The sequence below is a fragment of the Oncorhynchus tshawytscha genome, linkage group LG16 (genome assembly GCF_018296145.1).
Source record: "Oncorhynchus tshawytscha isolate Ot180627B linkage group LG16, Otsh_v2.0, whole genome shotgun sequence".
NCBI lineage: Eukaryota > Metazoa > Chordata > Actinopteri > Salmoniformes > Salmonidae > Oncorhynchus > Oncorhynchus tshawytscha.
In genome coordinates this window covers 24,528,799-24,544,922 of record NC_056444.1, presented here as the reverse complement: position 1 = coordinate 24,544,922, position 16,124 = coordinate 24,528,799, and the positions used below count along the sequence as shown (strand labels likewise).

The window sequence follows — 16,124 nt, the reverse complement described above, 5'->3', positions numbered from 1 at the left end:
AAGCTCATCTGCGTGCTTGTTATCCTCACCAGGGTCTTGACCTGACTGAAGTTCGGAATCGTAACCGACTTCAGTGGGCAAATACTCACCTGGGAAGGTGTTCCACTAGATGTTAGAACTAGAGGTCGACCGATTATGATTTTCCAACACCGATACTGATTATTGGTGGTCCAAAAAAAAGCAGATAAAAAAAATATTTAAAATCGGCCAATTGTTATATATATATATATATATTTGTAATAATGACAATTACAACAATACTGAATGAACACTTATTTTAACTTAATATAATACATCAATAAAATGCATTTAGCCTCAAATAAATAATGAAACATAACGAAAAAACGATGTTGGAGAAGAAAGTAAACGGTGCAATATGTGCCATGTAAAAAAGCTAACGTTTAAGTTCCATGCTCAGAACATATGAAAGCTGGTGGTTCAATATTCCCAGTTAAGTTTTAGGTTCTAGTTATTATAGGAATTATGACATGTAGACTATTTCTCTCTATACCATTTGTATTTCATATACCTTTGACTATTGGATGTTCTTATAGACACTTCAGTATTGCCAGCCTAATCTCGGGAGTTGATAGCAAAGCTTGAAGCACAGCGCTGTTTAAGCCTAAGAGCTGTTTGCAAATGCAGTAAAGTGCTGTTTGAATGAATGCTTACGAGCCTGCAGCTGCCTACCACCACTCAGTCAGACTGCTCTGTCAAATCAGACTTAATTATAATAAACACACAGAAAAACAAGCCTTTGGTCATTAATAATGGTCAAATCCAGAAACTATCATTTCTGAAAAACAAAACGTTCATTCTTTCAGTTAAATCCGGAACCATTCCGTATTCTGTCGAACGTGTGGCAACCCAAGTCTAAATATTGCTGTTACATTGCACAACCTTCAATGTCAAGTCATAATTGTGTAAAAGTCTGGCAAATTAATTGCGGTCTTTGTTAGGAAGAAACAGTCCGCAACGAGCGAGGCGGCCCAAACTGCTGCATATACCCTGACTCTACTTGCACTGAACGCAAAGGAAGTGACAATTTCCCTAGTTAACATTGCCTGCTAACATGCCTTTATTTAACAAAATATGCAGGTTTAAAAAATATATAATTGTGTATTGATTTTAAGAAAGACATTGATGTTTATGGTTAGGTACATTTGTGCAACGAATGTGCTTTTTTCGCAAAAGCGCTTTTGTTAAATCGTCACCCGTTTGGCGTAGTTTAAGTAGGCTGTGATTCGATAAATAAACAGGCACTGCATTGATTATATGCAACGCAGGACAAGCTAGTTAACCTAGTAATATCGTCAACCATGTGTAGTTAACTAGTGATTATGTGAAGATTGATTGCGTTTTTCATAAGGTAAGTTTAATGCTAGCTAGCAACTTACCATGACTCATTGCAGCCACAAGGTCCTTTTGACACTGCACTCACGTAACAGGTGGTCACAGCCTGCCATGCAGTTTCCTCATGGATTGCAATGTAATCGGCCATAATCAGCGTCCAAAAAGGCCGATTACTGATTGCTATGAAAAGTCCCTAATTAAAAATCGGCCATGCCGATTAATCGGCCACCCTCTAGTTGGAACATTGCTGCGGGGACTTGTTTCCATTCAGCTACAAGAGCATTCGTGAGGTCAGGCATGGATGTTGGGAGTTTAGGCCTCCAAAACAGGTTGGTATAATGGTAAAGACTATGTAAATATTGTGACCTCGAAGAAATAGAAAATTAAATAAATGTTATATCCATTGCCCTTTCTACCACGATATACGGTTGCTCTTATTCCAGAAAGCCCAACAGATATACCCTGGCATTACGTGGCTGAGCCATGAGGAGAAACTGAAATAATTAATCCATTGTGTATTTCCATTTGTGGAATTTTACGATAAAGCCTGGAATAAAAGAAAATGGGAGACTAATTAAATTATAAAAAAATATGCAGATAGCACATATGCACAGTTTATAGACTGTGTGTAGGCCTGTCTCACACTTGAACCATCTCTGTGTGTCAGACTTGTTGTTGTATTTATGTATTTTTACAGCTCTAGGGTTATAATTATTGCTTGGATAACCTTACTTACTATTTATGCGGTGTGCAATGCACAGAACACCAGAATAATTATTACTAAATTATCACAGAGAATTACTGTAATGTTTGTTAATTGGCACTTTGACACAGAAATTACATGTAATTCATACATTCAACAAAACAAATAGATGGACACCACCATTCAAAAACTGCAACTCGTTTTTGGAACTCATTACCCTACTTCAATCAACCAGTCCACTTTGTATCGGTCTCAGAATGGAGAATAACAACAGCCCAATGTATTTCTCCCATGAGTTGGGCAAGAGATGTGTTGGTGGAATTTCGGGAGAATTCTCCTTACATTTCCTTTGTTAAAATCCCCAGCTACAACGAATGCAGCCTCGGGATATGCCGTTTCCAATTTATTCAAAGTCCCACCACTTCAATCCCTGACAAAGGACGTATCCCAACTGGCATTACTTTTAATCAGAGTCCTATTGATCCTTGTCAAAAGTAGTGCACGATAAGTATAATAGAGGGCAATTTGGGATGCAGAGAGTCTTTACTTAGTGCACCAATTCGCCAGGAAGAACCAATCAAGACAAATTACCTCTGTTTCTGCTACACAACAAACCCATTGCAGCTGAGGACTCTATTCCACAACGGAAGAGGTTTTTCCCACACTATATTGCATTAAACGAATGATGCTACCCTCAGGCCATACAAGAAAACATATGAGCGATGGGCTTATTGGATATGGATCTTGCCTAGACAAAGACTCCTTTTTTGAAGGGTAATAATCAGGGGTGCAATTTTCACTGGGGACATGTACCCTACACATTTTGAAATTGCATTTTTTGTCCCCCCCCCCCAGTTTTATAATTGGAATGTGATACAAAACAAGGCAACGGACCTTGCGGACATCTCCGAGCGGCCGGGTAGGCTGTTTGGAGTGTTCATCCAACTGGATAATTATTAGATATGTTTTTATAATAACCCCACTCCTAATAATAATAATAATAATAATAATAATAAACCCCACTCCTTAGCCCCTGGTATTAATGGAGGAGCTACTTGAAGCCATGTTCATAATGTCTAGAGGATCTAGATCAATTAGCATGGCGCCTTGTATTCCTATAAGTACACAAAACTAAATACAACGCCAGCAAACTTCTGATGTGCCGCCAATAAAAAACTACTTTCAAATCGTCATCTCAAAGACCATTTGAATAGTGGCAAGTAGATGGTTTGTAGATATATTTACAGTCTACTGAACATGTCATCTGGAGATAATTTATGACCGTCGTCTCCTCTTCATTTCAGTTTCGCCTCAATATATCCACCTTGGTCAGAGAGCAAGGTAATGGCTGTATTCGTTTCACCAAATTGTGTTGTGTCAACAACAAAAATACGTGTCGAATTGTCCTTCATAAATGATGCCACATTGTGAATCACATGATACAGTACACTCCCCCCCATAAGATTGAGGTGTATTAGAACATGTGTTCTCTACCGACCAGAATTACCTGGAACAGATAGTCTGACTGTACACTGAGGGCTGACCTCACAGGCCTGATTAAGACAGAACACAATTATGTCCTCCACCTGTCCCTCGCTCACTTTCTCCGAATCTCTCTGCCCTCTCCCCCGCCTCCCTCCCTCTCTGTTTAAGTGGGTTGTGTTTGTTGAGCTCAGCCTTGGGGCGTCTCAAACAGTATGAGTGTGCCACGTTCTGATTTTCAGAAGCCCCCAGGGAGGTGAAGAACCCCCCCCCAAAAACACTGAAAATAACCTGACATACTAAAACACAAGGTCTTCCCCAAAACCTTCCTTTTCTTTTATTAAAATGGATAGCTCATTCATGGTACAAAACGTGCAGCGTTTGCCTGTTATGTAGAGCCATTTTACCCCAAAATAAAAAACCCACGGCCTTTAGATGATCGTAGAGGAACCGGCCTAAGAATGTCATCTCCAATACACTAAGGGGAGTTGTCGGCTTGTTCACTTGGAGTCAAGTTCTCCGTTTATAGCTGGTGTCAGACAAGACTGCATAATTGTAAATGTATTTAAAGTTAAATTGTAGGCTACATAGTGCTACATAGTTAACATAATGAATATGAGCATCAAACATTGTGACATGGGCTGCTGCGGTACTTCTTTTAATACCAAACCATTTCACCTAAAAAGTGTCCGTATCCATCTAAAGCATGTCATGCCAGCATTTACAACAACAACAAATCCCCTTAAGTTCCCCTTTAATCAAAGTTGCCAGATGGTTTCACATGGTGTGAAGAACCCCTGAGAAAAATGCAGACATACAGTACCAGTCAAACGTTTGGACACCTAATTCAAGAGCGTGCAAAGCTGTCATCAAGGCAAGGCTACTTTGAAAAATCTAAAATATATTTTGATTTGTTTAACACTTTTTGATTACTACATGAATCCATGAGTTATTTCATAGTGTTGATGTCTTCACTATTATTCTACAATATAAAAAATAAAGAAAAACCCTTAAATGAGTAGCTTGTCCAAACTTTTGACTGGTATTGTACATTGCCACACCCCCTTATACATAACTCTTCAAAGAGTTATACCCCTATATGGCCATCAGCAGCATGTCAGAAAGGGGAGGTTGAAATGCGACTCCTGTTTGAAGACAGAGGGTGTCGAAACATGGCAAGTGTCAACCACAGTGGATGAGAGTGTCAATCCATTAGGACTCTAGCCACCACGCAACTCCCAGTAACCTAAGCTTCTAAACTTCAATATGAAGCATGTACAAATTCACTGGGTTCCATTTTGTTCTATCTGCTAAAATATCACTTCAATGCTTAAAGCTGCAATCAGAAGTTTGAACAAAAATAAGTGTTCTCCCTGCTGCTTTTTCAGTAAAAAGCTGAGGGATGGTCTGGAGAAATGTAACCACTCAAATTCAGATCGCTAGGGGTGGTGAGGAGTATTTTTCCCTGCTCTGCTGATGAGTAAATAAAGAAATATACCATTCATCGGCCATTATGCTGAAATGGTATTGAAGAAATTAGTTGTTTCATCATCTTTATGTTGTGATTCAAAATATATACTGTATATATTTATTCAATAAAAAAGGTTCATTTGCAGTCCTGTGGTTGACAGTTAAAACAGTGTCACTTCCAAAAAGTCACAGAAGCATGGCAGGGAGATGACATGCATGTACAGACCTACAGTAGAGCTGAAGTAACAGTACAAGTTTCTGTAGTTGAGCACAAGTTTGTAAAGATGTCAGAGGGAATCATTGAAAAGACTATGAACCTACTGCAATAAAGAACACAGACATTGATGGCCAAATGTATGACAATGTAAGAGCCTTCATGCCCATTCCAAGAAAATAAGTTGTTGCTCAACATTCAGAACAATTTCAGTGGTGGAAGAGACCCTTTGGAGATGCTGCAGTGTGTTTGGGGCTGCTGTATGTTCTGCTGCTGGTTGGGATCACAGGCCTGTGTCTACTATGGCATCATTGGTCATTACTCTACAGAGAGACCAGCTACAGACCAGTTACAACAACCTGACTAAAGACAAAGACCAGCTACAGAATAGTTTTAAAATGATGACCACTGAGAAAGATCAGTCCAGGAATAGTCTAAATGCCACGACTACAGAGAGAGACCAGCTACAGACCAGGCTTAGGTTCTGTCTGGACAGATGGTGGAAGATTAGCACCAGCTGTTATGTGTCCTCCAAGAAGAACACAGGTGGGGTTGGTCAAGCGGGAATGCATAGCAATGGGTGCTAACTTCGTAATCATAAACAGCGGAGATGACGGATATTCATCCACGATGGAATTAAGAAGAAAGTCTGGATTTGTATCATTAAAACAAGGGAACCTGGGTGTGTGTTGACAACACACCATTTAGAACTGCAAATTGGATGGAAGGGGAACAAAATAACATGAATGACAAGTGTGTGGAGATCTCACAGGCAGCATCAGACCCATTAAAGAGATAGTTAGTCAATGTAGTCAAAATAACTGTCTGTGAAAAAGTGTTCACACAGTAATTATAATAGCTACTGTAAGCCCCTATCTTATGGAGTTGCATTGGTTATCCATGAGAGGTTTAAGCTGTTTTTGTTCCCATTTGATTTCTTTAAAGAGGCCAGGGCTATGTGGAGTTTGTCCACTGGTCACCAGGACCAGGGGAGTGGAGTGGTGGTTGAATATGCTCCAACTGTGGTCTAACTAGCTATGTCACATTATTGTATGCATGTAACAATGATATATTTAAAATTAACCTTCAAATGACAGAACATTCTTTTTTGCTTCCATTCTGTTGTATATGTACCCTGTGTACATTCTGCTTTATTAAATACATATATAAAATGGGATTTAAAAAAGGATAGTTAAACATTTTACTTGTGTCACGCCTCTTTAAAAAAAAAAATCACAATGGTGCCGTAACGGCAGCCAGAAGCTGATCATTCGTGTAAATGTTGAACATCCACCGTTTAACGCCACATTTAGATTACAATCCGATCATCTTTATGGCGAAACCAGTTTGTGAATGGTACCGTTTGGAACATTGCCATGAAAGCGGCTCAAGGTTGAGGAGATGAGAGGACTGCGATGTCTCGTCGTGGTGAAACGGCAGCTACTCCGTACTGAATACCCATCGGCGGTATTGGAGGATAAAGCTACATATCAACTGAGCCAAGTGGCTATACATGGAAAGGCATTACGTCGGTGACTGCGAGATTAGTAGCAGAGGCTCCTGGACTTGTCCGTGTCTGACTGATCTGAATCCCCTGCCTGCTACCGTGACGCTCCCTCCACTGATAATATTGACGTCCCTCCCTCCACTGATAATATTGACGTCCCTCCCTCCACTGATAATATTGACGTCCCTCCCTCCACTGATAATATTGACGTCCCTCCCTCCACTGATAATATTGACGTCCCTCCCTCTACTGATAATATTGACGTCCCACCCTCCACTCCATCCCGAACTGCTTCAATCAACTCTTCATCCATCACTCTTTATTTTCCTCAAAATAAATATTTTATTTTGACTTTTTACAGCAATTCAGCTTTTAGCTAGATCAAATAAACATTCCTAAACCTTACCATCATTGACATTCAGCTTCGTTTTAGATAGTTCAAATCTTGGGTTGCCGACTCCCCGAAGTCCACCAGTGGAGGACCATCCTCCCCAGTGAATTTTATAAAACATTTTTTATAGTGGAACATTAAAAGAAAAGTGATACTTTTCAAATAAAACGACACTAAATATATTCACATCCACACTGTTGCAATGACAACAGCACTCTGTACGGTAGCACCATGGTGTAGCTGGATGACAGCTAATTTCCATCCTCCTCTGGGTACATCGACTTCAATACAAAACCTAGTGGGCTCGTGGTTCTCACCCGTTTCCATAGACTTACACAGTAATTATGACAACTTCCGGAGGATGTCCTCCAACCTATCAGAGCTCTTGCAGCATGAACTGACATGTTGTCCACCCAATCAAAGGATCAGTGAATTAATCTAGTACTGAAAGCATATGCTACAGCTAGTTAGCACTGCAGTGTATAACATGTGGTGAGTAGTTGACTCAAAGAGAAAAACTATTGTCTAACAAATTCATTCCCGAAAAATTAAGGAGATGCAAGAGAGCTAGCTAGTTTAACCTACTCAAACACCTGGCTCAAACAGAGAGGGATGTTATGTTAGCCAGCTGGTAATGGCTATCCAACACTAGAGCTCTTCCATGCCAAGGTAAGCTTCTGGTTTTATAAATGTATTGCCACCGGGGCCTGCCATTGCGTAACTGTTAAACTGCTTGTCAACTGTACTGCATGATTGTAGCGGGTTTACTAACGCGTTAGCTACTACAACTATGTTGACTTGTCGTTAGCTAATATGGTGACAACGACGTATGCTGTGTGTAGTGGTTAGCGGTGATGATATGTTTGGAAAGGTTTTTTCGCCTTGTCACAGACAGCGGTTGTAATGTGCACTGAAGTCCACAACAGAAGGGAAACGGTGAGAGGAGAGCGCATAGATGCGAGAAGGAATTATCCAACGATCAAAGGGATCATGCTGTTTGTATGTGGCTGCTATGAAAGTGACCTGTTTTTTTGGTGTGTGATCAGGGGTGTATCCATTCTGTCGATTCTGTTGAAAAACATTTTTTAAACGGAAGCAAATGGAACGAAACAGGGATAAACATAACTGAATTTGTCCTTGTTTGCAACTGTAGGACTAATTATTACACCTTAGATCAGCCAGATGTAGGCAAGATTGTGCAAGGTGGTATTGAATGCGTCAACTTGATTACTCAAATTTCTCTCGACCTGTGCACCTACGTCGTAAACTTTCACTCATAGGCTAGGTTGGAGCAACCTCATGATGGGTATAAGGAAAATTTGAGTATCACGTAGTAGCTTAAACCTATCAATGTTACAGAGCTGGTGAATGAAATATGAATAGTTATCCAATATGCTTTAATAGAAATAAGGCCATGCTCATTAAATATAATGATCGTCCTCCCTCATTTTAAACGTCACTGACCGCAACTGATGTCCACGTACTATTTACAAGAACCATAAGATGAAGCATCAATTTATTCTGGAATTATCTGCATTGACAACCTCTATAAACTGACAGTAATTTGTGTGTGAATAAAAATGAAGTACTACCGCCCTCTACTGGCAGTTGTCCAGACAGTGACAAGGAATGCACAGCACATTGAACCATATTTCTGCTGAAATTGCATTGAATGATTTACAGTTAAAATCCATCCCAAAAATATCTATAAAATTGATTTAGTCTCTCTCACATTCTCTCCAAGTGCTTTTCTATTTCTCCAATTTACCTTTTTCTTATTCTCTTCCATCGCCTCCACCTCCCACTCTGCTTATACCAGTCACACCCCCAACCCTGCTTCTTTCTTATTCGACTCATCTATCCAACTCTCTCCCATATCAAGTGTCTCAATCCAACTTTCCCTCCCTCCATCTATCTATCCATCCATCCCTCCCACTAACCAGTCAGAGTATCTTGTATCTCACCTTCTCGTAGTAGTCTACGTTCTTCTCTGCGGTGGAGAGGAAGGCTGATTTAAGGTCTCCTCTCATGCTCCTCTGCCATCGGCCCCAGTCCCCCTTCAGAGCGTTGTTGGCCCATTCCACACGGTCCTCCAGTTTATCAATCTCCTCCTTCAGCTAACACACACACACACACACACAATCATCACCATCCTCCTACCAACATTACAGTGCAATATCCCTTCACAATCAACAACCTGGACATACAGAACACTTAAAGCAAGACCTTCACCCAAAGACCTCACGTGACAGGGACAGTTTTATTTAAGACAGTGGCCATGTCCGTATACCCATACTTGCGTCCAAAATATACTGAACAAAAATAAAAACGCAACAATGTCAAAGATTTTTACTGAGTAACAGTTCATAAGGACATCAGTCACTTGAAATAAATTCATTAGGCACTCAACTTTGGATTTCACATGAATGGGCAGGGGTGCAGCCATGGGTAGGCCTTGGAGGGAATAGGCCCACCCTTGAGGAAGCCAGGCCCAGCCAATCGGAATAAGTTTTCCCCCACAAAATGGCTTTATTACCGACAGAAGTACACAACACCCCCATTGAGACAATCCCACACCTGTCAGGTGGATGGATTATCTTGGCAAAGGAGAAATGATCACTACAAATTTGTGCAACAAATGAGAGAAATAAGCCTTTTGTGCGTATGGAAAATGTATGATTTTTTATTTCAGCTCATGAAACATGGGACCATCACTTTAAATGTTGTGTTTATATTTTTGAACAGTATAGTTTAAAATAACAAAAAGGTTATTGTTCTCAAATGTTGTGCACAAGTTTCTTTACATCCCGTTAATGAACATTTCTCCTTTGCCAGATAATCCATCCACCTGATAGGTGTGGAATATCAAGGAGCTGAATAAACAGCTTGATCATTACACAGGTGCACGTTTGGGATGCTCTGGATCGACGTGTATTACAGCATGTTCCAGTTCCCACCAATATCCAGCAACTTCCCACAGCCACTGAAGAGGAGTGGGACAACACGCCACAGGAAAGAAAAAAAAACACCTGATCAACTCTATGCGAAGGAGATGTGTCGCGCTGCATGAGGCAAATGGTGGGTCACACCAGATACTGAGTGGTTTTCTGATCCCCGGCCCGACCTTTAAGGTATCTGTGACCAAGGGATTCATATCTGTATTCCCAGTCATGTGAAATCCATAGATTAGGGCCTAATGAATTTACTTCAATTAACTGATTTCCTTACATGAATTGTTACTCAGTAAAGTCTTTGAAATTGTTCCATGTTGCGTTTATATTTTTCAGTGTAGTATGCAGTTTAAGTACGTAGTACGCTAGCATGGGTATTCGGACACAGCCACCGTGCCCCTGAAAACTGCTGATGAATAGCTTCTGGTCTGATGGAAGCATTAAATAGTCTCACCACGCAGAGGCAGTAGTAGTAAATGTAACATAGCGTTATAATCTGATTCATAGGCAAGGCTAATTGAGATTATTTCCTCCTTAGATAGCTCCCAAATCAGGCTTTCCAATGATACATTTGTCTTGTCATTTCATTGACAGGAAAAACAAAAACCTTTAAGCTAGTGGTTTATTATTTGGCATATCCTATGGTTGTGCGCACACACGTGTGATATAGCCTAATGATCAAAACTTGTGAATGTTTATCAAAGTTAGCTAATCCAGTTTGGACAGTTGACAATTAAAACATATCAAAAGGTAGACTATACATCAATGTTGACCCACGTTAGCTGATAATGCTTTGTTTATCAAAGTTAGATGGCCAACTTTGCTGCTCCTGCTACATGGTGATAATACACCCCTCTGGAGAGTCATTTCTCTCAATGGTCCTGTTTACTGCAGTGTTATTGATTCATCAGCCATCTCATGGCCCTACCTAACAAGCCCAATGCCTCAGTCTCTCCTCTAAACAAGCACTTTCTCTAGAGTACAACAGTCTCAGTCCGTAGCCCTGAAACATACGACTGTCTGTCAGAAAACACATACAGAGGAAATGATTGAATAATTAATCAGATACACAGGTAGAAGACACAGGGTCCTGAGGGAGACCTCTGTGTCAAATTAGCAGTGCTCAGATATGCATGGCTCCATTTGAGACTAGGTGGATATTGACAGGTGGAGCTGATAAGGGTTGTGCGGCGTTGGCACTCCTGCTCTGGTCCTGTTAAGAGGGGATCGATGCAAGACTTGACGGGGTGTGTGTATGTTGATTAGGAGAGCTTGTCAGGTGTAACGAGAGAGGTTAGGGAGATAGCAGCTAAGCCTTTAACCCCGGTCTCAGTCTGTCTGGACCAGCATTCATCTCCCAGGTGGCAATGTGGACACATCATTAGGAACAGGGACACACAAAAGGGTCACTCGGTCGCACGCGCACAGGGGTCGCACGCGCACAGGGGTCGCACGCGCACAGGGGTCGCACGCGCACAGGGTCGCACGCGCACAGGGTCGCACAGGGTCGCACAGGGTCGCACAGGGTCGCACAGGGTCGCACAGGGTCGCAGGGTCGCACAGGGTCGCACAGGGTCGCACAGGGTCGCACACGCACAGGGTCGCACACGCACAGGGTCGCACACGCACAGGGTCGCACACGCACAGGGTCGCACACGCACAGGGTCGCACACGCACAGGGCACACGCACAGGGTCGTTAACCTTTTCCATAATTACAACCCAACAGATTCCCCTTCTCAAATCATTAAAAGTTGGGTGGAAAGTGAACAATTGACTGAAGACATTTTTTTTTTTTTTCTGTGCTTTGTTTCTTGACTGAAGCATCACTGCCATCTACTGGTTCAAATGGATTACAATTTTATGTCCAGCCGTTTCCCTGTTTCATGCACCTTGGCAAGGCTTTGAGAAGAGCACGATACTTCCTCTCTCCAGACCTGTTGTGCTGGGAAATGGAAATATGGCATCCTGCTTCAAACCACAGCCAGTCAGTGTTAAATGCACTATCTATGAGTTAGGCCAAAAACAGCATCCAACAAACCCAGCCAAAGTGTTAGAGGTTAGGGTCAGGATAACCTAGAACTACTGTCCAGGGAACTATGTACAGCACAAACAAGCTGTTAGAAAAAGGTGAGACTTGCTCAACCACTGCTTGCTTGAATGGACAAGTCGATAGTTGATAGCATTTTAAGGCGTGTTAATAATTAAATTGTGTTAATAATTAGCTTATTTGACTTTCTAGTGTCATATTTTTACTCATTTTGAAATAGCTAACATCAACCATATCCATTCAGCAAAGGGAAAGCTTAAAGCTCCACATAAAGCCAAGTTAAGCAGAAGCTGGTGAGCCCATAATGTGTAGTACAGTTGCATGTTGGCATGCCCTACAGTCTGCTGTACCTCTTCAATCTCCCCATCAAGTCTCTCCTGCCTCTGATGTCTGGCTTCTTCAGGGTTTTTACCCAGCAGGCTCCCCCACACAAAACCTAGATCACTAGACTCCTCCAGTCACATCACAGGAAGGTCAGGATGTCAGAGGTCAGAGGGCAAAAGCCACAACAACAGGAACAGGAATGAATGCTCATGTCCGCATGGTGAAGTTGCCCTTAAATGCGGATCTTGGATCAGTTTTGTCATTTTCTCAGCTAAAATGTTAAGGTTAGGATTGGGGAAGCTGATCCCAGATCTGCTAGTAAGCAATGGCATAAGAACAGTAAAGTACAAGGTGATGACTGTACAAATAGACCCTGTCTCATTTTGACAGAAAACTTAAGACTATCTTATACATAATGAAAGAAAATGTTCAAGTTGTCAACATATGTTGTATATGCCTAGTTGTTTAGATGACATACTATGGGTGGCATACTACGTCAGACAGTCATATGAATGTAGCCTAATCTTATTTTGCATATAGCCTTTTCAGGTGAAACTACATGATAGAGCTCTTACTCAGTTATTGTGTTTATTAGGTGAAACACTGGGACCTGCAACAAAAGCATACAGTAAGTTTGACATTCTGACTCATTCACAAAGTACTGTAAACCTTATCCTCACATTGTTCTAGAACTCTAGATCCCATTGTTTCACACACACTATTACAGTGCTTTGTTGGAAATCCATAGGTGATTTTCTTAGCCAGCGCTCTAATTAAAATCTCAGGGTAAAAAGGTCACTGCTAAGCTAGGAGGGAACCAGGGACACCCACAGGATTGGAACAGTTCTGTCCACTCTACCCCTTTCTCTTCTTTATTCTCCATCCATCTCAGATCTTACCACCAGTCAGTGGCATTTCGATGAAAGACGTCGATAGATGTGGGCGTTTTCATTACGCAACGATTATCAAGGCCTTATTAGACAATATTTACCACCCAGTTTCCTGAAGTGTGCCAGGAGCTCAAGAGGGACATCCTGAACTATCCGGAGATATTTAGATAATCCTCAGAGGAGGCCTTTTCCAATATCGCCAAAGCTCCTCCTCTGGCTTAAGACAGCTTGATTTAAAATGAGAGGTGACGAGGAGGCAGTTCATGCAGCACAGCTTTATTGCTCCTAATCTCTGGGAAATTGCACTGAAGCATCAGGTAGGCCGACTGATGGCTTATAGAAGGTACATATAAGATATTATAGAATAAAAACATACCTTTCCTAAACTAACACTCGGATCCCCCCCCAGCACTGATTTTGCTAATAGCTACTGTAAGGGAAAAAAAAAAGACTTACTATGACTGAGATGTGGTTGTCCCACTTAGTGTATACATCTTAAGATAACTAACAAAGTTGCTCTGGATAAGAGCGTCTGCTAAATTACTTACATTTATAAAAAGCCAATTTTGCACTTACTGCATCGCGGTCAACTTTCTTGGTGGCCAGAGCTTCATTCTTGGCCTCAAATTCCGCCTGAATGTTATCCCTCCGTCTCAATACTGCCTAGAAAAAAGGAAAATAAAATGATCTAGGGGTGATCATTGCTTAGTCCTGAAAATCCAACAAAAAGATGCATTAGGCTTGATATTATGTACACAGTAGGTATGTTTGTGTACATAGACTATGTAAATATGTGCGGGTGTTGGGGGCAAGTTAAGTCAAAGCCTTTCATGTTTCATCAACATTACAGGTTTAGCAAGTACTGCACAGTGCTGGGCTGTCATTTGGTCTACTAACGACATCTAAACGCCACTTAACAGCCGGTTAAACGACTTCCATTACTGTCTTACGCCAGAGGAGTTGACTTACCTTGAGTGTCTCAGCACACAGGACATACTCGTGTAAAACAGGCACCAGGGTGTCTGAGAGATGGCCGACCTGTTCCTCTGTCTCTTTACAGCACCTCTCTATACAGCCGGCTACACCTTTCAACTGCTCTGCCAGCTCCTCCTCCGAGCCCGACCACAGGGTGTAGGTGGGCCCGTACTCCTTTAGCTCCTCCAGGTACTCTGAGACACAGGGATATGTACTGTCAACTACCCTACCCACAACGCACTACCCTTCAGGACTCTGTTTTAGCATAGGCAGTGGCATTGAGGACTTTCACCATTTTGAAGTAGTCAACTGGGTGGAACTTCCTATGGGTTAGATCGGGGTCATCAGTCAATTAATTATCCGCATGAGAAAATATTCCATAACTGGAGGTGGCTGTAAATAGCCACGCTTGACTTTATACCTGTTCATACACACTCCAGGTGGCAGTATGCACCATTTCAGTTTTTTACCAACTCAGAGAAGTAGAAGAAAATGTACAACTTCAAAATAGAGATTGCCTCAATGTCACTGCACGTGCAGTCACAGACACCATAATGGGACGGATACAAAGAACAAGAACCCTCTATCATTCTCTATTTTTGAAACGGAGCGATTTACAAGTCTGATTGAAAACACGACATTCATGTAACTCCGTGTGCGTACCCATAATAGTATTAACTAGTTAGTTGGTATGTTTATAGAGTAATATTTAACTCTGTGGTCTTACCTTTCTGTTCTTTGACGATCCTCTGGGTGACTTTGTCCAGAGAGCCGATCTTGTTGCTGAAATCCTCCACGTACTCCTGGATGGCGGTGAACTCCTCTGGCCGGTTCTTCACCCCTCTGACTGAGTTAGCCACTGCTCGCACAGTTTCCCCCATCCTGCTCAGGAACCCCGGTCCTTGCTTCTTATAAGTTGTCAGCTCCTACAGGGACAGACGGGATGGAGAGACGCGCACGCATGCACACACCAACACAAACTGGGGTCAAATAAAAGGCTTTAGAACAAACAATGTTCAATGACAAAGTCCCATCCTGTAATATGGCAGATTGCAGCGAATTATATTCCTTAAGCTTACATTTACTTTACATTGGAAGGAATGAGATTGACATAATCTATCTCTATCAATATTATGTCAGATTGACATAATATTGATAGAGATAGATTATGTCAGAGACACACTGTATCCTATCCTTTCCATTGTAACAATAACATGTGCTCTAGACTAGAACATTCCACTGTCACCAAGTTACAGAAATGGCTTTCATGTCACATTGACCTTGAACAGCACACCAAGTGCCTGATCAGATGAGAAAAATCCCCTTCAACCTAAAATACAATCCAGTGGTGGTCTCCCTGTTCTCATTGAGGCCAAGGCCTAACGTTATGTCCTGACACAAGAGTATAATATGCGTTGGCTAAACTTGATCGTCTTAAGAACAGCGCCCAGACATCTAACTGATTACTTTCCCCGTGTCAGGGATACACACAATCACAGCATCAGTTCAGGTGTGCTTAGAAAGCTACTTTCTTGTATACTGGAGCCTTAGAGTGGATTGAGTTGCCTCTGCCCATAAAAAACATCATCTCGGGGCAGCTTTGAAAATAAAGTTTTTTTTAAAAACTGTTTGATGTCTTCTGTGCCCATATGAATGACCCCTATGATGTTACTGCAATGAGATAGATATTTTTGGTTTATTATCTCGCGGTCACTGTGTTCAACCGTGTTGGATCTTGCCTAGCAATCTTGTTACAAGACCACAATGGGAGTCCCAGACGTTATTGTGTGTTATCCACCATGATTTAACAATGGGA

The 16,124-nt window shown here is 41.6% G+C and overlaps 1 protein-coding gene across 3 annotated transcripts in view; it reads right to left on the bottom strand.

Annotated features, from left to right (window-relative positions):
• Positions 1-16,124, bottom strand: part of snx7 (sorting nexin 7) — a 36,857-nt gene that overhangs the window by 10,276 nt on the left and 10,457 nt on the right. For 2 of the 3 annotated variants that reach the window (XM_024374645.2, XM_024374646.2), the window contains exons 5-9: positions 15,036-15,234; positions 14,303-14,502; positions 13,910-13,996; positions 12,470-12,571; positions 9,085-9,237 (exon numbers count right to left, since the gene is read on the bottom strand). In XM_024374645.2, the coding sequence (XP_024230413.1) occupies positions 9,085-9,237; positions 12,470-12,571; positions 13,910-13,996; positions 14,303-14,502; positions 15,036-15,234 (741 nt within the window). The remainder of the gene's footprint in view (positions 1-9,084; positions 9,238-12,469; positions 12,572-13,909; positions 13,997-14,302; positions 14,503-15,035; positions 15,235-16,124) is intronic. The other variant, XM_024374647.2, reaches the window with a different exon arrangement.